General features: G+C 46.7%; 2 protein-coding genes across 3 annotated transcripts; both read left to right on the top strand.

The window, feature by feature from the left end:
* Nucleotides 1-4,311: 4,311 nt before the first annotated feature.
* Nucleotides 4,312-6,148, top strand: LOC121458996 (putative lipoyltransferase 2, mitochondrial). The gene is made up of 2 exons (XM_041668456.1): nt 4,312-4,799; nt 5,209-6,148. The coding sequence occupies exons 1-2, from the start codon at nt 4,334-4,336 to the stop codon at nt 5,436-5,438; spliced, it is 696 nt and encodes a 231-aa protein (XP_041524390.1). The 5' UTR covers nt 4,312-4,333; the 3' UTR covers nt 5,439-6,148.
* Nucleotides 6,149-15,517: 9,369 nt separating this feature from the next.
* Nucleotides 15,518-22,143, top strand: LOC121458962 (potassium voltage-gated channel subfamily E member 3). 2 transcript variants are annotated; one of them, XM_041668405.1, is made up of 4 exons: nt 15,550-15,608; nt 15,690-15,748; nt 19,409-19,549; nt 21,474-22,143. In XM_041668405.1, the coding sequence occupies exon 4, from the start codon at nt 21,514-21,516 to the stop codon at nt 21,829-21,831; it is 318 nt and encodes a 105-aa protein (XP_041524339.1). In that variant the 5' UTR covers nt 15,550-15,608; nt 15,690-15,748; nt 19,409-19,549; nt 21,474-21,513; the 3' UTR covers nt 21,832-22,143. The 2 variants fall into 2 exon arrangements, with proteins under 2 accessions (XP_041524338.1, XP_041524339.1); XM_041668404.1 differs by lacking the exon at nt 15,690-15,748 and having other exon boundaries at nt 15,518-15,608.
* The last annotated feature ends 2,403 nt before the right edge of the window (nt 22,144-24,546 follow it).

A 24,546-nucleotide genomic window follows, 5' to 3' on the forward strand; every position in this document is an offset into this window, starting at 1 on the left:
CAAAACAGCTTCAAGGCTGATAACTGAGATGGTCCAGCCTCACCGACTACTACAGCCAGACTTCCAATAAGCTTTATATTTTCCCATCATACTGAGACTAGACAACATCTAGCATTCCCAGAACTAGAACATTACCCCAATTTTTCAGAGTTCCCTAAAGACACCAGTGTCCCCAGACAACAGGAAGCAATCTAGAGAACACAATGCCCACATTCCCAAGAGTTGAGGTGGGTGAGTTTTTGTCTTTTGGTGGGTTATGGATATTTGTCATCATTTAGGGGAGTTGGTTATTGGTCATGGTCAGAAACAAAAATTAGAAAAAGGAGATTAGATTCAGGAATTTCTTTCTGAAGAGAAAAAGGGAGGATATAGTATAGAAATAATAGGATAAAAGGGTGGATTGTGGAGTCTACTTTTGGGCAACTACTAGTCTCAAATATGTTACAGTGGTATAGATTTTTGTATATTTGATGAGGAATCTCTGTCAGCCAACGAACTTTAAGAGGTGGGACCAAGTTGGGACGTGACCTTTTGGGTGCCCAGGGTACTCTGTCTCTGTGGTTCCAGTGCTACACAGCTAAGCTTGAACTTCTCATTCCTGTTTCGTGAGTTTGCCTCTTATAATAAAGAAAAATATACTTGGTCTACCTTGTAACTAGCCTGGTATTTCTCAACCCGAGATAATTCAACATACTCATACAGATTTAAGGTTATTTTTGTTATACTGTAAATATGTTTCTATCCTTGTTTAAGATATTGTACCTATGCAGTTCATTTAAAACATAGTGTAAAGTTTTAATCCTTGAAATCTATTTAGGATAATAAAGAAATACAGGTTAGGGCTGGAGAGATGGCTCAGAGGTTAGGAACACTGACTGTTCTTCCAGAGGTCCTGAATTCAATTCCCAGCAACCACATGGTGGCTCACAACCATCTATAATGTAATCTGATGCCCTCTTCTGGTGTTCAGGCATGCATGCAGATAAGAATGCTGTATATGGAAGAAATAAATAAATCTTATAAAAAATGCAGGTTAGTAATCATCTCTAATAATCAAACTTATAGTCGGGTAAGTTTTCAAGATTAAACACAGATATATTTTAGATAGGTGGTCTTCAAACACTTCAAAACCTACAGAATATGGCATTTAAAATGTTTTAATAGCCTAAGAGTTTGCATGACAGTGAGCCACATCTGCTCCTGGCAGCCCAAATGTACTTCCCAAAGGAGCACAAACACAGTAACAGATGAAGTTGACGTTCACTTGGGGGTTGCCAGCCACCAAATAACGACACAGAGACTTTTATTATTAACTATGAAAGTTTGGACTTTAGCTTAGGCTTGTTCCCAACCAGCTTTTATAACTCAGATTAACTGTTTTCATCTCCATTCTGTCGTGTGGCTTTTACCCCCCCCCCCCCATTCTGTGTGTCGGACTCATTCTGTGTCTCACTGGGATTTATCTCCAGTTCCTTTCTTTCCCTGGAAGTCCAGCCTGTTCTCTCCTGCCTAGCTATTGGCCATTCGGGTCTTTATTAAACCAATCAGAAGATACTCTACAGCATACAAAAAGATCACCTGAGCCCAGATCCTGGCTTTCCTGCTTATTCTGCTTCACACCAGGACACGTCGTAGGTAGAACCTCCGGGTTTGTCTTCTATAGGAACCAAATCACTGCCGTTGCTTTCCCCACCCTACACGTAACTATTTAGGTACTCCGGAACAGGGCCTTATGCAATCCCATTTCCCAATTTCTCTTTTTCTCCCAGACCCTGGGGCTATCTAAATGTCATGTTTATTTTCTAAACCACATCCCCACCGTTGATGACTCACAATAACTTTTGTCATCTGCTCTGAAACCTTCTATTATATATGTTTGCCCATGCCAGTCTGTCCACCTCGTTAATTCTTGGCGTTGAGCCTTGCTCTGGCTGGTATTCTTATTCTATTTTTCCTCTTTCACTTCCTGCCTCACCCACACCCCGTGTTACTGGAGATATTAAGAGTCAAAGTCTATCCCAGCACTTGGGAGTCAGAGGCAGGCAGAGCTCCGTGAGTTCGAGGCTAGCCTGATCTACATAGTGAGTTCTAGGACAGCTAGAGCAAACAGCGAGACCCTGCCTCAAAAAACAAAACAAAAACTCTCAAAACCACCACCAACAGCAAGCAAGAGTCAAGGCCTGGGACCTGACAGTTCTAATCAGCTGGGCTTGGCCGTCTGTGCTCTAGGCCAGCTAAGCAGACAGTGTAGAAGTGAAGAGCAGAGCAGAGATTTAATGCTGTCACATGAGTAAGAACAGCGAAGCCCAATGACCTCCCTCTGCCTCCACATCCCCAAGTCCATCTCTCAGGTCCTGATTTGAGGTTTTGGTTTGAACAGAAGGCAGTCCTGGGCAGGGACCCATCATTACTTGGACTCTAATCTCTCCTGCAAGATTGTGCAGGAGAAAGTCAGACTGTGTGAAATCTTTCACAGGGAGACAAACTCCCCCCATCAGCCTTTTCCTTTACCCAGCACAAGACTCCTTGAGAAATTCTATTTCTAGAGGTCCACTCCTTCAGTAGTCTAATAGCTGAAGGGAAGGTACAAGAGTCTCTTTAGTATATTTTCATTCCTGCCAGGTAGTTACACCAGTTACATGAAGATTCATATTTATGTTTGAGAGGCTCCACCCTTAGCCCCACACGTACCCCATCGTGTAGCGGGTTGTTTTGTTATCAAGAAAGGCAGTCAGACAGAGCTCTCTCTCTCTCTCTCTCTCTCTCTCTCTCTCTCTCTCTCTCTCTCACACACACACACACACACACACACACACACACACACAAACACACACACACAGTTCTTGTAGCCATCAGGCCCAGCACCTGGAGATAGCAAGCTTTTCAAGAGCCCGGAAACACCTGTCAACAACAGCCCCTCACCCTTCCCTGGTGTCACCAGAGGAATCGGGGTTCCCTCCTTTGGATTTTTAGACTCTTAGTAAGATAATTTTAAAACAAATGGAGCGGAATTGTATTAGAACTTGGGAGAAAAACAATCAGACAAGTAGGCTGAAAAATCTCATTGGTTGCCAAGGGGGGCGGGGAGAAAGGGGAAGAAAGCCGCGTCTTTTGAGGTGGAGGTGAACGCTTTCACAGAACAGATGGGAGACTTCTGAGATGGTACAGAGCGCCAGAAAAGCGGGCTTAGGTTTTAGACTAATATCTGAAACGGAAATAAAGAAAAGGGGGGAAGATATGCTTAGCGGCCAGAGCGAAACAGAGGTCTTGTGTCCCAGGTCAGAGGCTTGCACCACAGACACGTGACGGGGTTAGAACTAGAGACTGGTTATTAAGGAAAGAAAAACACTCCCGAAGAATGGGAGTGCGCGAGTGAGCTAAGTAAAAGTCTCGCGGAATGAGGCTCGGGATCCTTTATAGGACTTTTACATGACTCCTGCCTCTCCAGATGGTAGTTCTGGGGGCTTTTCTGGCACAAACTCAGGAGGGGAAGGGTTTCTGGGTCAACTGGTGTCTTTTACAAATTAATGTTGATGTTCTAGCCTCCAGCCCCTGTCCTTCTCTCAATTTTGGGGAACAGGTTGCTGGTGACTCACCCGAGTTCCTCTCAGAGATCAGCCCTCCATAATGGAAGGAACCTCTACAAAGGCAACAATGCCTTCCCAGGGGTAGCCTGTTTCTGCGATTCATCAATGCAGGACGCGCATTTCTGCCCGTTTGCTTTCATCTGGAATAATTCTAATGAGTCGGCCAGAGTCATCTAGAGCCTCTGCCTGTTTCCATTACGTCTTTACGGATTTTTTTTTTAAGTCCTGGCTGTCTTGGAGCTCACTCTGTAGATCAGACTGGCTTCGAACCCTTGAACTCAGAGATCCGCTGAAGTGTGCACCACCACCCCTCAGCTTGTTTTACAGACCTTAAAGTAACTCCTATGTCCCATGCCAAACCACAGTAAACCTCCTTGCACACTAATCTCCCTTTCAGTTTTTGAGGAACTCAGCATAGTACTGAGTTCTGGTTGTTTTTTATGTTATTGTTGCTTGCTTTTTCTTCCAACAGTATACAACTTTAATACTAGCTTGTCAGTTGCGAACACCTCAGCTCCCAGAGCTGGATCTTCGTTCCTCACACACTGCACACTGCATGGTCACGCTTTTGGGTCTACGTCCTGCAGATCGCAGCACGTACTGACCATGGGAATGACTGGGAGGGTCAGGCCTGTCAGTAGGCAGGAACGGGAACCCACACCGGAACCGCAGCTCATGGGCGTGGCCCTGAGTCCCCGCCCCGAGCCAGACAGAAGGCGGGGCTTCGGCACGCTGCAGCCCTGGCAATGCAGCTGCCCGTGGTCCGGCTGGTGTGGCTCGGGCGGGCTCACTACTCCGAACTGCTAGCGCTGCAGGAGCAGTGGCTGCGGCGGCTGCAGGCTGAGCCTCGCCCGGGGGCCCCGTCGGGGACCGAGGCGGGCGCGCTCTTGGTCTGCGAGCCGGCGGGGCCCGTGTACACCGGCGGGCTACGCGGAGGCCTGACCCCCGAGGAGATTACACGGCTGAGGGCCTTGGGAGCCGAGGTGCGCGCCACGGGCCGCGGCGGCCTGGCTACTTTCCACGGCCCGGGGCAGCTGCTGTGCCACCCTGTGCTGGACTTGCGGCTCCTAGGCCTGCGCCTGCGCACCCACGTGGCGGCGCTGGAGGCGTGCGCCGTGCGCCTGTGCGAGCTCCGGGGGCTGCGGGGAGCCCGAGCGCTGCCGCCACCCTACACCGGTGTCTGGCTGGGCGAGCGCAAGATCTGCGCTATTGGTGAGCAAGCCGGGACAGAGCCGGGGCGGAACCGGGGCGGAGCCGGGGACAGGGCCAACCCCGGGCAACTCTGGGCTCCTAATACCCCTGACCTGCCTGCCTCAAGGATATTTAATTTTCCGAGACAGAAGAGTCCTCTAATTCAGCACTCATGGATGGAGAAACACCAGGCATGAATTGCCAAGTTACTTCCTATGACTCACAACGGGAGGACAGAATACCAAATGTCAAACTTCCAAAGCAACGTAGTCCCTGTATTAAGGAATCTCGAAAATAAGAAAGGCTGATGTGTAACCACAGCCCCCGCCCCCACACCTCATAGAATTAGTCCCCTACCCAGTCTGTGCTCTGTCCAGGCTCCAAGGAAGGGAAGTAGAGCTATTCTAAGACATTTTGGCTTACCTTGCAGGAGTCCGCTGTGGAAGACACATTACATCCCACGGCCTGGCTCTGAACTGTTCTACAGACCTCACTTGGTTTGAGCACATTGTGCCCTGTGGACTAGTTGGGACAGGAGTCACTTCCCTGAGTGAGGCGCTCCAGAGACTCGTCACTGTGGATGAAGTAATGCCGTCTTTCCTTGTGGCCTTCCAGGAGACTTTCAAGTGCACGTTAATCTCTGAGGACAGCCCCAGCTGATGGGCATGGTGGGCCTGCGATAGAACGCCCCTAGTCTGACTTGAGTCCCCAGAACTCCATTCTAGAACTGCTCTGTGATTTACTGACCATGACCGAGGACAGATCCTGAGCTCGGAGCTGTTGCTTCCTGGGTCTCCCCACCTACCTCATGGATCGAGATGAAAACACTATGAAAAGTCACATGCTTCCATGTTTCTCGGCTTGGCGACACTCCAGTGTTATAAACTGTCGTTTCTTCATTACTTTCTCAGTGCTGTATCTAACATCGATTTTGGTCCATAGGTCTTTTGAGTTCTGTGGGAATCAAATCTCTGTGGCCCAGGTGCAGTGATGGGATAAAGTGATTTCATTCTCAAAAGACCTGGGTCTGTCTTCAATAAAGGGGACAACCTCTTAAAAAATAAATAAATAAAATGAGATTTTTGCCTTTGGGGGTTGAATCCCTCAGGTTTGATATTTTGCCTGTTTGTGTTTGGGGTCAAGAGATGGGTTAAGAGGCCATGGAAAAGACAAGGGTACTTCCTCCTTGCACACAAATACGGTATAGAGAAGATTTTCCTACATGGGATCCCTGGATCTGTAAGAATGTCAGCTCTTGCTCAGTAACAGAACAGAAACTGTGATTCAAGACAACCAGGAACACATTACATCGTTCTTTTTTGGGTCGGGAATTTGGAAGAAACGTACCTAGGTTGTTTGGAGTCTTACTAAAGCTTGCATTAAAAGGTGACAGTTGTCACTGGGACGCTTAGTTGGTGCTGGAAGTCCCTTTGCATGGTCACCCCATTCTGCTTGCTTGGTTGTTTCTTGCTGTTGACAAGAGGCCTCGGTTTCTTACCTTGCAAACGCCACTGCGGGGCAGTGGATGGAGCCAAATTAGGAACTTCCATGCTGTTTGTGACTTTGCTGTGGGAGCCACGTAGTCCTTTTTGTACTCTACCAAGGGCCTTATTTAGAGTGGAAGGGACATCTCAGCAGAAAAAGATGGAGCTTTTCAGGGGCCATCTTGGAGACGGGTCCTCATAACTTGGGTTCCACACTTGGCGCTGTGAAAGTCATTTCTTCTGCATCCTTTCTCTAGGCTTCAGTGCTGTTCACTGGAAATGCAGTGAGAGCTGTTTGTAGTTTGACATTCTCTAGGAGCCTCGTTAAAAAGGCTTTTGTTTGTTTGTTTGTTTTTTCAAAGTGGTTTCTCTGTGCAGCCCTGGCTCTCCTGGAACGTGCTCTGTAGACCAGGCTGGCTTTGGACTCACAGAGATCTACCTATCTCTGCCTTCTGAGTGCTGGGTGCCTGGGTTAAAAGGGCTTTTTTAGAAGGTGGTTAGTTTTAATACATTTGCCTCAATTCATTAAAGAAATCTATGAAGTACACAACATTACTATTTTATAGTTATCATACTAAGTCATCCAAAGTTGGGTGCATGCTTTGTACTTTTTAGGCACCTCATTTGACTAACCTCATTCTGCAGGTGCTCATTGCTTACATGGGGATAGCCTTAAAACTGACTTTAAAAAAAAATTGATACACACTCTTATGAGCTCAGCTGGTGTTGAACTACTGATTCACCTGTTTCTACCTCCTGAATATGGAGATTATAAGAACGTGTCGGAAACCCCTGCCTCTGATTGCTTGGTTTTTCACAATGGCCTCATAGCCCAGGCTGACCTAGAACTTGCTGGGTGGCCAAAGATGACCTCAAACTCTGGATCCTCTCTGAGAGCTGGTACTGTTCTTCTGGGTCATAGAGAGTAGCTGCATGGTAGCTGACTGAGTTTGCCTTCCTGAACCACACTTTCACAATCTGAAACACTGTCGTCTGCCTAGACATGAGAGGAGTTACATGGCTTAATGCCAGGTAAAGTAGCTGAGAACAGTATTGACACAGGCCCAGTTCTTAGTAACTAGTCTCATGATTGTTACCTTCTGCTCTTAAGGAAACTATCCCCAGGTCCCATAACTTCCCCTCGTGGCAGCAGGGTCTTTAAGAACAGAACTGTGGGGGCTGGAAAGATGGCTCAGTGGTTAAGAAGAGCACTGGCTGCTCTCCAGAGGACTCAGCTTCGATTCCCAGCACCCACATAGCAGCTCACAACTGTCTGTAACTCTAGTTCCAGGGAATCTGACGTCTTCACACCAAATAAAGTGCACATAAAATAAATAAATTAAAAAAAAATAGGTCAGGCAGTGGTGGCACATGCCTTTAATCCCAGCACTTGGGAGGCAGAGGCAGGCATATTTTGGTAGAAAAACCATGAGTTAATTGGACTATTCACCCACTAGCTCACACTTGTGAGGACCTATGATGGCCAGTGTAAACCGTCAACTAGACAGGATCTAGAATAACTTGGGAGGACGTACTGAACCGAAGTGGGAATATCGGTCCTTCACTGCCTGGGACTCTGTAACCAAGTTAAGTTGTTGATGGATCCAGTTTGAGACAGTCACGGGAGATTAACATGGAGAAAGCTCAGAAACAGCTGGCTATATGGATCTGGTGCATGGGTGTGGTGAGCCCTAGGAGAGAGAGGAAGGCTGTGATAGATGAGATGCGGGCTGAAGAGGAGCAGGTGGAAGAGACTGACAAGAAGGTAGCCCGGAAATGGTACAGGCTATAGAAAGAAATAACGCTTCTTTTGTTTTCCCAGCAGCTTGCCAATATAGGACGATTTTATGGGTGGGAACAGGTAGGATGGGGCTGGAGAGATGACTCAGCAGCTAAGAGCAGGTGTTGCTCTTGTAGAGAATCGAGGTTCAGTTCCCAGCATCCACATGGTGATTCACAACCATCTGTAACTCCAGTTCAGGGGATTCAACACCCTCTTCTGAGCTCCTTGGGCACTGGACAAATGTGTGCACACACATACACACACACACAAATTACTTATACACATGAAACAAAACAAATAGGTTTCTAAAACTTGCCACTGAGAAGCTAAGTGTTTTGAATGAGATCATACAGATGGTCAGGGTAGAAGGCTGGTCTCTAATGGGAATGGGGCTTCTGTCCTGAAGCAAAGTAGCCTCCAACAGCAGGTGGGCAGAGCCAGCGATGATAGGGGGCAGAACACCAGAGTTTAGCGGAGGTTGGACCGGTGGCATCATGTCAGGCTGCTGGTGCAGATTCCTGGCTCTCCTTCCTGACAGGACAGATCTCACCTCCGGTTTCCCACTGGGGACCTTCCTTCAGGAAGGAAGCTGAGCAAGAGGAAGATATGTAGCTCCCTGGCCTCCCCTTGGAGAAAGCCCCCTCTTGTTTGTTCAGAAGCTTTTCCTCATGCGTAAACAGATTGTCCAGGGTCTGGTGGGCCAGTGCTGAGGGTACGGACGTGACTGACTGCAGTTAATGGTCTAGGATCTTGTTCCCTCAGTGAGGATGGCCAGGAAACCAGACAGAACCAGCTTTGGGAGCATGGCCAGGTGTATCTTGCTGCATACAAAAAGCCTCTCTTAAAGTTTAGCATCAGTTTTCCATGTTGTTATATGGTCTTTATAATTGCACATATTTTTGTTTGTCTGTTTTGTCCTTTTTTTTCGGATCTCAATATGCAGCCCAGGCTGGTCTTAAACTCAGTGCAGTTCTCCTGCCTAAGCCCCCCAGGTATTGAGATTGTGAGCGTGTACAACTTGGCATATGATTTGTGTTTTTGAATGATTTGTTTTACTAAAAACTTTTATTGTTTTTTGTTTTTGTTTACACAAGTTTGCTATGGGGCAGCAGAAGAACTTCAACTCCTGATCCTTCCTTCTGCCTTCACCTTCCAAGTGCTTGGATTATAGGAGCCACCAGGCCTGGCCTTCATCGTTTAATAATGCATGTATGCAGAATAAAAATTTAAATAGTGCATATATGCAAAATAAAAATGTAAGGGTATAGCATGTGTAAATGTAGGAGTTGTTCCAGTCCCTCAGCCCTGCAGCCCCGGCCTCCTTCCCTGGGAACTTACAGGACAGTATGTTTTACTTATATGTTTTGGAATATTTGTGTGTGTGTGTAAATGTATATGTGTGCATGTACGTGTAAATGAGTGCACATATGTGTTTATGCACACCCTTTCTCACATAGTAGCATTGTCGTGTGCTAGCCCTCAGCTTTGGATGTTGCTTCAGATCAGAACATAATGTTACACCCAACCCGTTATGTGTCATGGGGAAGGAGAGAGACAACACTTATGGGTTCCAGAGATTTATTAAATCACCACATAAGCGGGTCACTGATCGATCAGGGCTGCAGTACAAGCAAGGACTTGGGAGCCTCGTTTCTCCTGACAGCCCTGAGCAGGGGCAGAAGTGGGGTTTTTAAGCTTAACATTTATCACCAAGTTACAGTTACAATTTTTCACCAGTCAGGATTGAGAGATTAGGGGCTTCCTTGAAGGCTCCATCATTGTCAACCAATACACAATGCAAGCCTCTCAATCCAACTAATCAACTTCATCTGTTCCTTCTGTTCATAATGGAAACAGCCATAATGTTTCCAGAGAACTAAAGATATATGACAACTATTTCTACGTTTTAGGGAGGAGGTTGGTCAGCCATTGGAAAGTTCTCAGCTTCTCTAGAGCTTGGGAGCCTGAACTTATTTCATCCTGCAGGTAAAAGGGAGGTTGAAGTAAAAATGGCAGTCCTCAGGCCAAGGGGCTTTGGCCTACTCCCTTCCCATAAAGAACATTTCACTCTGTTGAAGGACTATTCAGTATTCCTTTGAATGATTTTCTGTGCCTTGTTTATTTAACTAGTTCCTAGTGGAGACATTGAGGTCGTTACTAATCTTTTGCTTTTGAAAACAAGGTTGTGGGACTGGGGTTATCACTCAGTTGGTAGAGTGCTTGCTTGGAGTGCACGAAACTCTGTTCATTACCCACCTCTGTAGGAAACCAGGTCTGGTGGGGGTGTGTTTGTAATCCTGGCATTTAAGAGCTGAAGGCAGAAGAATCAGAAGTTCAATATTATCCTTCAATACATATCAAGTTCAAGGCCATCCTGGGCTACATGAGTCTTAAAAATACAACAAAGAGACACTAGACTAAGGTCATAGTGTTTAATTTTTCAAATTCCCAGAACTATAAACTTCTTTATATGAAAGACTAATTTTGGTAGCTTGCTTGTTTTGTTTTGTTTTGTTTTGTTTGTTGTTGTTGTTTCTTTGTGCAGTTACTATGTAGCTGTGCCTGCCTTTGCCTCCTGAGTGCAAAGACTAAAGGAATGTGCCACCATGCCCCTGCCTTCTGCTTTTGTTTTATATCTGCATTGCTAGCACAGAGGAGGAAGTGGTGGTTTAATAGCTTGCATGATGAGCCTCCACAATTTGTCCTTCTGCTGATACACATCAGTGTTCAGTCCGTGGCATGGGCTTCCCAGCCTTACTCACATGCCCCCAGATCTTCCTCCTGAACCAGCCCTTTGCCCGTTTCCGTTTGCATGGTTGCGATGGAGTCTAGGGCCCTCTGCATGGTGAGCTCAACCCCAGCAGCCCTTTCGCCTTTTGCTTTGTCAGGGTCTCACGTAGCACAGGACCAAACCTTAATTGATCCTCTTGCCTCCATATCCCAGGTGCTGGGTTACAGGTCAATAATTATGCCTAGCCTAGCAGGCTCACACACATATACATAAATTTATATTATTGCTATTGTTGCTGTTGTTGTTATTGGCTTTTTGAGACAGAGTTTCATTATAACCTTGGCTGGGCTGGAGCTTGCTTTGTAGATCAGGCTGGCCTCCAGTTCATAAAATTGACCTACCTCTGCCTCCCAAGTGCTAGGATTCAAGTTGTAAACCACCATGCCCAGGCAAACACATAAATTTAAAAAGTAATAAATCTTTAGCCGGATAGTGGTGGTACACGCCTTTAATCCCCACACTTGGGAGGCAGAGGCAGGCGGATCTCTGTGAGTTCAAGACCAGCCTGGTCTACAAGAGCTAGTTCCAGGACAGGCACCAAAGCTATACAGAGAAAACCTATTGAAAAAATACAAAACAAAACAAAAATAAAAGCAATAAATCTTTTTTAAAAAGAAAATAATTTTTTAATCTAAATCGAAATCTGTTACCAACATTGTCAAACTTGGGCCCTCCCACAGTGTCTCCCCCGAGGCCTTTCTTGGGCATAACCCTCATGTCTCCTGGTGGCCCTGACCACACTGTGCCATAGCTCCTTGTCTGTGTGTCCAACACCATCCAGACTGTGAGCTCTGCAGCCATCATGGTAGCTATGCACCCGTGGTTTCATTCCTAGCCCAGGGCTTGTGCAGAAGCAATGTCCAGAAATGGTCTGCAAAATCAGAAAGTGGATAAATTGGGTTCTTACCAAGCAAACACTCCTGATTCTTCTATTTTCATGTAAGATGGTTTCTAGACGCCATGGCACCCCTCAGTAGGCTTCCATTGGCCAGTGTGTCCTCAATTTGTGTTGATTGCAATGGATGATAATAAAGGTTTGTCCGCCTCTCCTGTACTCCAAGGGTACACAGATGGGTCAGGTCCAGCCTTTTCTAGGAGTCACAACTCTGTAGCAGAGATACATCTGTAGACAAAATGAGCAATCAAGTGTTAAGTGGCCTGGAAGTTGTGTGGACAGAAACTGCCAGAATGTAGATGAAGTATAAATCTGAAAAGGCAGAAGCGGGCAAGAAAGCCTCGAGGTGCGACTAAATGGATTAGAATTCTGGGTCGTAAACTAGAGACAAACACTCTGCCTATAATAGCGCTTATTCAAGAGAATATTTTAAACTCCATGTGTTGTAATCTCATGAAGTAATAAGGGCGGCGGCGGGGCTGCGTCCCCAACACCCCAGCCGCCTGTCCGGCTAGCTTATGCCCCGAAATAATTACACGGAAACTGTATTCATTTAAATCACTGCTTGGCCCATTCTCTTCTAGGCTAATTCTCACATATTAATTTAGCCCATTTCTAATCATCTGTGTGTAGCACCCCAAGGTGCGCTTACCAGGAAGATTCTAGCCTATGTCCATCCTGGGTCGGACCTTCATCGCGTGTGTCTGCCAGGGAGCAGGGCATGGCGTCTCTCTCAGGCGTCTGCTCCAGAGAGGAGAGCTGTCGAGACTCTGAGCTCACTTCCTCTTCCTCCCAGCATTCTGTTCTGTTTACTCCTCCCACCTATCCTCTAACCAATAAAATGGGCCAGGGCAGTTCCTTTATTAGCCAATGACCTTCCTCCATCAATCTCAGCACCAAGAGGAGGAACAAGAGCATTGCTACAAGTTTGCCTGGTCTACAAAGTGAGTTCTAGCCAGCCACGGTTAAATAGTGAGACTATGGTGGAACACACCTTTAATATCAGCACTCAGGGAGGAGAGGCAGGTGGAATTCTTTTAGCTCAAGGCCAATCTACTTGGGGAATTGAGATCCTGTCTCAAAAGAGAGAGAAGAAATTAGGAGAGAGAGGAAGGAAGGAAGGAAGGAAGGAAGGAAGGAAGGGAGGGAAAATAGTGAGACATAAGAAAAATAAATTCTTTCCTCTCCAAGGTGCTCTGGCCATCACAGCAACAATAATCCTAAATCCTTGGGGTACTTTCCAAGCCGTGCCTTCATTTGCTTCTCAGAACCCTCTGAGATTTGCAGGACCAAGATTCCTGTTTGGCAGGTAATGATCCTGAAGAGTAAAGTAATTTGGCCCAGATCCCAGAGCCAATGATGTCCTCAGCTGGCTTTTCCCTCCGCTGCACCGAAGGCTTCACTGCCTAGGAGACTTCTAGACTCAGAAGAATGAGGAGATTCTGCCTGCCTGAGTTCAGATGTGCTCCAGGAAAGATAGCCACATTGATGATTTTTGAGGTGGATGATTTGAAGCACCCGAAGAAACAAACAACACACTTATGATTCAGGGGCTCCGGCGTCACCACCCTTAGACTGGAGACCTCCCCAACCAGGGCATATTTTCCCTCAGTTTGGAGATCTGAGAAGTCAGGGAAATTCTTCTCACCTCAGAAGGCACTGCCCATAAGAAGAGAAAATCCCTTTAATCAGAGTGATATTGCAAGGAAAGGGGAAATGGATAGGAATGGAGCCTAGAGAGATGGAGGGGGACATCTGATTTCATGCAGGAGACCTTTCTGCTAGGAAGTGTGTTCAGGCAGAGAGAATAACACAGCTAAAGGCCGGGAGAGATAGAGAACACACAGGTACTTTCCAAACTGAGGGTTTCTGTCTTCTTCTTTTTTTTAAATATTTATTTATTATGTATACAATATTCTCAGTATTCTGTCTGCATGTATGCCCTCAGGCCAGAAGAGGCCTCCACCTTTCATTCCCTGGCTGGCTTCTCTTCCTGCCGCTGCTAACCAGTGTACTGCCCTGCTCCTCGTTGGTTTCCTAAGCCCCCATCATACTTTCTCTAAACTGCCCAGGTTCAGGTGTCACCTGTTTTCTGCTGCATGAGAGACAGAGATTGAGGGGGAGCTGGAGTTTCGGACTCAGTGTGTGCCGTTTAGGGATGAGTGAGTGGTTAGACCTGGGAGTTTGATGCCGACAGAATTTAGCCTAAGTTCTTCAAGTGTACCTTTTCTTGGAGAGTTTTCCTTGAGAGCACAAGGCCAAGTGATTTCCATGGCCATAACCATCATTCATTCATTCATTCATTCACTTACTTAACAAATTTATCTTAGCATCTACTCTGTGTTGGATTTGGTACTGAGAATGACTTGGTACCCAGTTCTGTCCCAGGGTTGGAGTCAATCATAACCCTGGATGGGAAATGTTGGGTTAAAGGGAACAACAGGTGTTCTTAGTTGCTGAACCATCTTTTCCACCCTATGTGGGTTTTTTGTTTGCTTGTTTGGTGTGTGTGTGTGTGTGTGTGTGTTTTGCCTGCATATATGTCTGTGTTCTACTTGTATGTCCAGTGCCCTCAATGCTAGTGTTAAGCATCACTGGGAGTCTTGTTTTTTAAAATGCTGATTTCTGGGCCCTAGCTCTTCTGAATCAGGGCCTCTGGGAGGAGCCTGCAGTCTACTTTACTGAAACCAGCACTCCCTTGGTTTGTAGACTGGAAACTAAGAGAGCATACCTAGGTGGTGAGGTGACTTCTCTGAGAGTAGTCTCCAGCTTACGGAGGAATGGATGCACAGAAGCGTATGGTGCAGAAACAACATAGCAATGATGAGTTTTGAAGATTAAAAACTATGCACAAGATGCCTACCACACGACAGGTCCCCCATCCTAAGCACTTCTTAGATAATCACATACCAAAATTCTGTGATTGAAATTGCGTGTCTCAGAAATACTGCGGTAGATCTCTGTAAGGATGTGAGGGAGCTCACCTGAATGGGTTTGAATAAGTGGTCCCTAAGTTCCTGAGAGGCTGTCCCTGTTTCTGTTATCTTCCTGTTGATGGCCTCCTGGCCGCCATTTCTGGGCTTCCCTTGGATTCTTCTCCTTTACATAGCCTGTAACATCATCAGAAACAATTTGAATGAGGACCCAGTGATCTGGGGCAGACACCCATTAAGATGTGGCTGGATGCAAATTGATCGGGAACGTGAGGGTCTACTGAAGGAGGAGGCACTTGCTGGAGTGTAAAGGATTCTGAGTTTGCGCTCTAACTTGGTTGGTAAGTATAGATAAGTCACACACACACCCCGCCCCGCGCACCCCCAATTTGGGTATCTGCAAACTGCAAAACAAGGTTTGTATTAGAATCACCCCCCCCCCCCCCCCCCCCCCCCCCGCCTCGGCTATTACTGTTTTAGTATCTTGGATTCCGAGAACACGTCTGGCCCTACCATAAGTCTGTGACGGAATGGTGATAGCCAGCTGTGAGGAAATCAAGGCCCCAGTAGGGAGCTGCCCAGGGCCACACAACCACACAGGTGCTACACCCAACTCCACCAATGGCCAGCCCTTGGTTTGGGTTTCTGGAGATCAGTTTTTTGGTAGATTGGCTACGACATAGCGACACAAACTGTGAGACCGAGAAAAATTTGGTCTCAGGTCCAGGAAGCGGGCGGTTCCTCACAACCGGGTAAGGCTAAGGAGCTGGGCGGAGGCGCCCGAAGCTAGCCAGCGGTGAAGCTGGTGTGCTAGCACAGGGCGGGGCCGGAGGAGGGGACACGCTGGGAAGGGAAAACGGGATCATGAGTTGTGCAGAGCTGTGACGGCAAGGAGCGCTGCTGGGCATCAATGCAGAGCTCACAGGGGAAGATCGCAGAGGCAGGTAAGGCGCACGCACAGGGTTGGAGAAGTGCAGGGGTTTTCGTCTCCTCGGCGAGGGTCCAGTATGTGTTTTTCTTGACAGGGACCCGGTTTGGGGTGCTACTAAAATACCGAGTGGATGTTCCCCAGAGAGAAGAGCAGGTATCCCCCAGCAACACAAGTAGATGAGAGTTTAGCTGATCGTGGAAATCGTGGGAGGCTCGCACACGTCCTCCCAGTACTCCGTCGAGGCAGCAAAGGCTCCTTCATGCCTGCAGATAGGTGAAGGTGTAGAACTCCTACACGTCTGCAGGGGGTACACGCGGAAGCAACATTCCAGGAGTCAGTCTTGCTCTACTAAAGCCGCGGGCTCTGCAGAACTAACTGCCTTGCCCTTTCTTTCTACTCCACTGTGACTAGCCTTCTGCGACTAGTTCCCAGGAAAGCGCGGGACTCCCAAAGCAACTTCTGTGGCTAGTAGCAGATCTAGGTTGGAAGGCAGGCATCTTGGTCTCTAGTTTTCAGGTAGTGTAAACCTGTACCCGTCAACCATGGCTTGTGACTTGGGCTTTCTTTTCTAAAAGTCTTCCCCTGTAGAATGGGTTGCTTGCTCCAGTTGCTCCGCGTAAACCACATTAGGGCACAGGGGAATGTTTGGGAGGTCTCTTATCTCAGCCAGCGTGCAAAAGCCCAGGTAGCAATTCCTCCTAATTCCCCGCTTCCTAAGCCTCATTCATTTGCATGTGAGGAAACTGAGGTCCCTATCCAGGGTGACACGGGGGGGGGGGGGGGGGGGGAGAGAAATTGAATTAGAATCAGCGTTTCTTCACCCCTAGCCCAGTACTCTATTTCCCCCGCAGATATGGAATAAACACATTCTCTCTGGCACTCAGCCACTTTGTCAATGCTGGGTTGCTGTGCTGGAAGTGTTAAAAAAATGCTTTTAAAGACTGTTAACACCCTAAGATGAAAACCAACAAGCAACTTTCTTCACACTTCTCAAGGCACAGTCCTATCAGTAGTGTGAGGGTGCCTGAAGTAGCTTCTAAGAGGGAGGCCAGAAAAGACCAAGAACCTCCGGTCTACATGTGGCTACACATACTGGATCAGCAGGGTGCAGAAACCCAGATCTTCTCGTTCTCACACTGTGGGAGGCACTTCTAAACAGCAAGGGCGGCAGGATCCACCAGAAAAGGTGGGAGATAATGCAGGAGGCCCACGGTTTGGAGGTTCACAAAAAGTAATAGGACCCTCTGGTTTCTGTGGAGGTGGGAGGGCCACGGCAGGGAGTGGCACACAGGGGGACTGTTCTTGGTAATTAGGGGTGAATTTATTATATAAGTTATATATAAGATGTGGAGACACCTGGGGAACCATGTCAGCAGCCTTCCCAGCAATGTTCCCTCACCTTTGCTGCTTCCAAAACACTTCCGCATCTATTGTCTCTTCCAGTGTTCATGAGGTAAGCTGGGCATGGGTAATTGCCCCCATCTTACAGATGCCGTTCAAAGGAAATAAACGCAGTGTTCAAGGCCACACAGCCGGCTGGGCTCATGAAAGACTCCCTTGAAAGGCGAGAGATGGGGACTGAGTGTGTACGGTTTGTGGGTGTGGATGGCCTATGTACACAGGGGAGAGTGTTGCAAAACCATTTACTGATGTTTAGGGGCCAAGAATGTTTGCCCTTTGGATTAACCGGCTCAGATCAGATGCAGGAAGTGTCTGGGCTTCCAAAGAAGGCTCACAGTTTCTCTTGCTTGCTCCATGCCCCCTGATCAAGGAGCCTCTCCTTTCCCTAAGGCAGCCTGTCTTGATCCAGCTTAGAGCTGTTACTTCTTTGTTTTTCTCTGAAAGCATTGAACGCTGTTTTCAGGAATCTGTTGGAAGGAGAGTTAAGGGTTGTGAGGCTCTCTATAGGAGAGGTATTGGTTCACTTGTGCTCTTGTTCTTCAGTGCTTGCTGTGTAAACAGGCCTGGAGAAAAAAGAAATGCATGAGGCCCAGCTCCTTGCCTGGAAATCTCCAGGCACGTGTGCATGAACACACTGGGCCCACATGTACACTCACCCACAATGGCTGAGGAGCAGGGTTTTCTTTCCTTCCTTTTTTTTTTTTACCTCTGTAGCAGGGTTTTCTAATGAGGCTGTTTTCAAAGCACTCCGGTAACAAACAAGAGAAACTAACTAGTTATTGAGTGGAAAGAGGGGCAGGTGTCTTGGGAAAGGACGAATGGACGAGTTTGCTGAGCAGATGGAAAGTACCAAGGAATTCCTGCTTAAGAAAACAGTATAAGCAAAGGCAGGAGACGCGAAGTGCAGGCAATGTCTACTGAGCTCACTGCCATGGACACAGACTGAGAGAGCCATAGGGAGGGGAGCCAGTGGCAGGGTCTCATCCACAGCAGTTTGACAATCATTAATGAGTTCATTTTAGCTCTCTCAAGAGAGTATGCAATATGGCTTTTGTGTTCCTCCCATCAGAACTCCAATGTCCCGCGAGGCTCTGACGGGAGGGTCTGACAGGTGAAAGGTTGCTTGCTTCTCCACTCCACTCAATGGATTCCACCCTGTCCTTCACTTGCCCCTTACTCCCATTTCCCACACAATCTGTCTCTTCCCCGGGGACAGACCTCCCACGCAGGTAGGATGCTAGGAGGAAAAGGGTACAAGTCAATCAGTCGGCCCTCAGTTTACCTAGGCCATAACATCAGGCATAAGCCAATCCAGAGTCTCAGGAACGTCTTAACCCGCTAGAAATACTCTGCAGCCTTCTCCATGTCGGGCTGAGATGCCTCGGCTCCCAGAGCCTGCCTCCACTGGCCAACCCAGTCTCCCAAGATCTCACAACACGGCTCTGTGATTCATACTGTCACAGGACGTTTGAGCTGACCATGACTCCTTCATTTTGCAGATGCAGATAGAAGAAGTTGAGACCCAAAAGCACGGAAATCACATGCCCAAAGTCACACAAGTGGCAGCTGGACCAAGACTGCTCCTAGGCTTCCATTTCCTTTGCTGTAGAATGTGGACATTTAGCCTTAATGAACTCTGAAGGCCCTTGAGTCCAGCTCCTGCACTACACAGACCCCCACCACCATCTGAGGCATTTACAGTTGTGCCTTACAGAACACTCTTTAATCTTCACAGCAAAGCCATGCTACAGAGAGTTAATTCTGTGACGTGCTCATTTTAATTACTTTATGGCATTTATTGGGTGTGTGTATGCATATTGATGTCAGAGGACAACTTTCAGGAGTTGGTTCTCTCTTTCCACCATGTAGATTCCAGGATCAAACTCAGGCCGTCAGGGTTAGCAACAGGCACCTTTCCTCACTGAGCCAACACAGTGGCCTTCTGGGACATATCCACACACTGTCTGTCCACACAGATTTGATTAGTAGTGCTCCATTTATTTCTATGAAACTGAAGACTCCCATTTTACCACTCAGCCCACTCTATTGTGTTCTAGAAGGTTTCTGCTAAGGTGCCAGCACCCTGGAGAAAGAGAAAATATTTAGGTTGTACCATTGGCTGGTCCACAGGTTAAATATGGGATGCCCACAAAGTCACCCAGTTAAGATGTTATGAACCTGGGACTGAGAGACAACAATCAGATGCCCCTTGGCCATCACACAGCTCCTGTAGCTACAGCTCTAGGCTGGCCTTGGCTAGCTGTTGCAAGAAGGGTAGAGGAGTGGTAGGGGTGGGGCCAGAACCCACAGAAACTCTCAGGAACTGACCTCAGGGGATCCACCCTTGGTTCTGAGGTTTGTGTGACTGGTTCCTTTCTCTTCCTCCTCTCCTGACTCTTCCCCAATTTCTAGCTCTTAGTTTTCCTGTCAACGCCAAGACTCTGGCTGTATCCAGATGCATCCTGGGGAGGTCAAGGAACTGAGGAGTCGTGGGACATCCACAAGGAGATTCTCAAAGATGTCTCAGAGCCAGCGGAGTTTCTGTACTGTTTGGTGAGTTCTCCGGATTTGTGCCCCAGCAGTCAATATCCCTTTCCAAGGAAGAATACCCAAGAAAACTGACTAGGAGCAGAGAGATCTCACTTCTGCTGTATGGATGCTTAGGGTTTAGAAACTGAGTGTGTGTGTGTGCTTCTCAAAATGAAAAGCACATTAATCCTCTTCGATGCAATAAAAGAATACATACAACAAGCTTGGGAAGCATAACACCCTTATTAGTTATAGTTAAAAATGCATAACTCCATAAGTCTGCCCTCTTAACCATATGAGTGTTACCAGTCTTCACATTGCTGTGGTATAAATCTCTAGAACTTTGCATCCTGCACCAGAAACTTTACACTCAATGCTCAACAACTCCCACTGATTACCTTTTTTTTGATAGATAAGGAAAGCCATATCCATCCTGGAAGCTAGCTTCCTTCTGAGTGGGCTTGTGTAGATCCATGCTGGTTGTCTGTGTCTGTCTGTAAATTTGTCTGGGGCTTTTCCTCCTTCAACCTTCATATTAGTCCTGCTCCTACTTTGTCACGGCTCTACCCTGGTCCAGGACTCAGCACCCTGTCTCCAAACATCCTTGTTACTGACTCTGCTCTCACCCCTGCCAGGTCACATAGCAGCTACACAATTGCCCGTTTTACCCTCCCTTAAATGCTATGGTATCTTTAAAGCCAACTACAGGACCAAGTTCAAGCACACAGCACGGCACTCCCGTGATTTGGCCCCATGGATTTCTTCTGTCCCTTCCTTCTGCCCATCTTCCATTCCAACATCTTTATGTGATCTTCCATTCTTCTAGACACTTTATGCACTGTCTTGCTGATGTGCCGTATCTTTCCTGTCCTTGCCTTCTCTATCTCTTAGGACGGTTCAAAGTCCAGTTCAAACCACTCCATGCCATTGAACATCCTCTAAGCCCTAAGGAGTGTTAATCACTTTAAGTAGCTCTTTTACATAGCTCCTGTGTTATCACCTGTATCACATTAGGCTGGCCTTGAGGGTGAGTACTGGGTTTGAGCTTTCTCTAGGCCCCAGCACAGACCCTAGTCTGAGAAAATAATGATTGACTGAGTGACTCATTGAGTCATTAATTTCTCTGTGATGTTCCTGCTTGCCACTGGCCCATATGGAGAAAAAAACCTCGGATTTCTGGCCTCTTACATCTTAATTCAGGAATCTATGTTCTTTTTCCTCTTTCATTCAGACAAGAGCACAGTGGATGGCAGAGAACCCCAAAGGTCTTTCATAGAATATAGGCCTGTCCTGGGTGCAGTATGGTGCTGCTATATTATTTAGATTCTGTTCTCCTAGTTCTTCATAGAGCTGTAATGAGTCATGGTGAGAACTATCTTTTCTAGGGGAGAAACCTGGTAGGTAAAGTCATGTTTGATACATATAGGTAATAATAATATTTCCTGACAGTTCCACCTCAGTGAAAGAGAGCCTTGGAATCAGGCATTGAATTGTAAGTACTATTTGGCCTATTAAAAAGTCCTGAAAAAAGACACTGCTAACTACTCCCTGATTATGAACAAGCTACTTAATTGTTTGGAGGCCTCAATTTCCCTGTGCATAAAATGGATGGAGCTAGATTAAATAACCTCTAAAGTTCTTGTCACCTGGTCTAGTTGATTTATACAATCCAAGAAGAAGAGAGAGTAATATGGTTTTCAGTGGCCAGGAACCACTCTATTCCACACACACAGTGGGATGCTTCTGTGAGGGCTTGCGTACAGCAGTGAGGAAAGCAGACATAGCCCTTCCCATCTCTGAGCCCAAGGCTTAGTGGAGAAGACAGACAAGCAAAGTAGAGTTGGGAATAGTCGTGGTATTGGGTCTTGAGCCTAGGTCTGCAAAATAGGGAAGTTGTTCAAGCTGTTGGTAACAGAGACACCCCTTCCCTTTCTTTTCTCACCATCAGATCACGTTCCAGTTCTTCCTTTACCTCAATCTCTGTTGCTATGGAGACTTCCAATGGGACCGAGACCTGGTACAAGAGCCTCCATGCTGTGCTGAAGGCTCTGAACGCCACCCTCCACAGTCACTTGCTCTGTCGTCCTGGGCCAGGGCCAGGACCTGGGCCAGACAATCAAACTGAAGAACGCCGAGCTAGCCTTCCTGGCCGTAATGACAACTCCTACATGTATATTCTCTTTGTCATGTTCCTATTTGCTGTCACTGTGGGCAGTCTCATCCTGGGATACACCCGTTCTCGCAAGGTGGACAAACGTAGTGACCCCTATCACGTGTACATCAAGAACCGTGTGTCTATGATCTGATGTGAGGTGCCCAAGAATGACGGAAGACTCTGCTGCCTGAGGATTGTCTTCTTGGGGCCCCAGAACTCAACTCTGGACCCTCTCAAGCCTTAGTGTCTCTATCTATACAAGAGCAACAAGAAATTGGTAAGAGAGATTGCCGTTGGGACCAGAAAGGATAGGCTGGTAGTCCTGGCCTTGTGGATAAGGCATTTTTTCCCAGACAAAGATAGGCATTATATACTAGGAGCCCATGAACAAATACATAGAAGTATGGACTACCGGTGAGTAGGAGAAGAGGAAGAGGAAGGGAAATGGAGAAGAAGATGCTCTGGAAACAATTTTTTAATGTGTGATCTTCAAACATGAGAAACCTTGATAAACCAGGTAATATTACTTGTTTATGTTAATTCATGTTTTATTTCTTTAAACATACAACACATGCGGGTTTTGCCTCATCTGCCAACAAAGCAGAACAGGTGCCTTGACTGGAATCCAGGAACTCTAGTCTTTTTCCTAGGACTTTTCAGTGATACATGGAGTAAGATCCTGGCCCAAAGAACTTGAGGTGGAGCACAGTAGTGCATACCTGTAATCCTAGTGCTCAAGAGACTGAGTAGGGAGGATCATTGAGTTCATGAGTTCAAGACCAGCTTGGGCAAGCCCTATCTTGGTAGAGAGTTGGGGAGGGGTAGTAAGAAATATCTTACTTTTACAAATATTACCAAAAACATGCCACTGTGTTAATGTATTGCTCAAGCACTTCGAAGATCTTAACAGAGACTGTGCAAAGCACAGAGCTCTGAGCATTATATTCACTAGTAACATGGTCATGTGCCTCTTGAGCCACATCACCAGGTCGTGTGTCCAATGCCAAGGACTTCACTACCTCGGGTGTAGCTTCTTCTACTCTGAAATCTGTGAGAAACACCAACTTCAAAGTTTGTTTCTAGGGGATTACTTTTATACCTAGGAGATGGCCCTGTTAAATGATACAGTGTCTAAAAGGTGTGGTTCATTGGGAAATCCAATGGGCATCTTACTTTTAAGGTTGTTATAACTTTATCTGGTTGGAAGTTTTTCATTTTTGTTAACCTGACACAATCTAGAGTCATCTGGGAACCTCAGCTGAGAAAATGCCCCCATCAGACTGGCCTATAGGTAAGCCTGTGATGATTGGTGTGAAAGGGCCCAGGCCACTGTGAGTAGTGTCATCCTTGTGCAGTGGTCCTGGGTTTACAGGAAAGCAAACTGAACAAGCAGATGGAGGAAGCCAGCATGTAGCTCTCCCCACAGATTCTGCTTCGGTTCCTAGCATCAGGTTCCTGCCCCCAACGTCCCTCACTGAAATATGTAAGATAAAATAAACCGTTTCATCCCCAAGTTTCTTTTGGTTATGATGTTTATCACATCCCTAAAAACTCTAATTAAAACAGCTGGGTACTTCTCTTTTTGGTTCTTTCATTTTTCTCCTTAGTGTAATGGAATAAACTTTAAGGTTTAATATCGGGGCTTATCAGTTCCGCCCTTACATTCACTACATTAGGCGGAAGCACATAAAAGTGCTATTTATATCAGTCAAAAGCGGGTGAATATCAGTTGTTTCACAGGGTTCTACCTAATTTATATACCATGGTGAGTGAATTATTCATCAGCGATTCTGAAGCCACCTATTGCCGTCTGATTTTGATCTGAGGGATCCCCGTGAGCTTCCCAGAAGGCCCCACAGAAACATACGTGTTTGTATTCAGCAACCCCCTCACAGGATTTTGATAGCAATTATCTCAGTGGTGTAGAATTATAGATGATTTTTCCTTCCCATTTTAGCAGTGTGTGTGATACTTGACTTATAATGGCCCGACATATGATGCCCATATTATAAAGGACAAGAAAACTGCTTCTCCCAGTAAAACCAAATATTTCTCAGCTAAGAGCACCGACTGCTCTCGCGGAGGATCCAGGTTTGCTTCCCCAGCTCCATGTGACTCACAATCATCTGACTCCTGTTGTAAGGGATCCAATGCCCTCTTCTGGCCTCCGAGGGCACAAAGCATGCTCGAGATACAAAGACAGATACACAGACAGACATGCATGCAGGCACACATCCACACACATTAAATACAAATGAATAAATGTTTAAAAACAATAAAGTAAATGCTTCTGTGTTTATTGAATGGAGGCTCAAAAGAGCGTATGTTGGATGAGCAGTTATGTTGGACCTCTACAAAAGTGTCGAAGTCCGTGCCTTGAGCACCTTTTTATCTTTTCATGAGGGGAAAGAGGTGACTTTCTTAAGGACCTATGACAAGGCAAGACAGCAGATTCTGGAGTCTACAGTCACTGGGACTCCAGAGTCTCTCTCTTCTACCCACATAAATGGTGCTGCAATTGAGTACCGCGTTGAGTGGTCAGGTGAAAGAGGACAGAAGTGTTTTTGAGAAATGAGATTAACTTGATCTGCAGGATTTAGAGAATGGGAGAACTGGAACTGAGCTCTGAAGTGTAGGATAAATAGGCAGAGCAAATGGAGAAAATGAGACAAGGGGAACTTGCAGCAGAGACTTCGAAACATGCTGTCCTTGGCAACTGGGGAGAAGGCGCAGAAGCTGCCCCTGTGTGGCTGCTCTTTGACTCCGTCCCCATCTGTGGAGGAGGCTCAGCACACACATTCATCAGGAGACTTAACTCTAATTCCTTTACTTGCAAATTTAACACGAGCACAGGGGAGATTATAAG

This window comes from Microtus oregoni, unplaced genomic scaffold (assembly GCF_018167655.1).
Source record: "Microtus oregoni isolate MIOR12 unplaced genomic scaffold, Mior012 000018F_ref0000195, whole genome shotgun sequence".
Lineage (NCBI taxonomy): Eukaryota > Metazoa > Chordata > Mammalia > Rodentia > Cricetidae > Microtus > Microtus oregoni.

Excerpts from the sequence above, each read along its gene's own strand:
- LOC121458962 (XM_041668404.1), top strand. The coding sequence starts at position 21,514 with ATGGAGACTTCCAATGGGACCGAGACCTGGTACAAGAGCCTCCATGCT.
- LOC121458996 (XM_041668456.1), top strand. The coding sequence starts at position 4,334 with ATGCAGCTGCCCGTGGTCCGGCTGGTGTGGCTCGGGCGGGCTCACTAC. Across the intron at positions 4,800-5,208 it reads GCGCAAGATCTGCGCTATTG|GAGTCCGCTGTGGAAGACAC; the intron begins GTGAGCAAGCCG and ends CTTACCTTGCAG.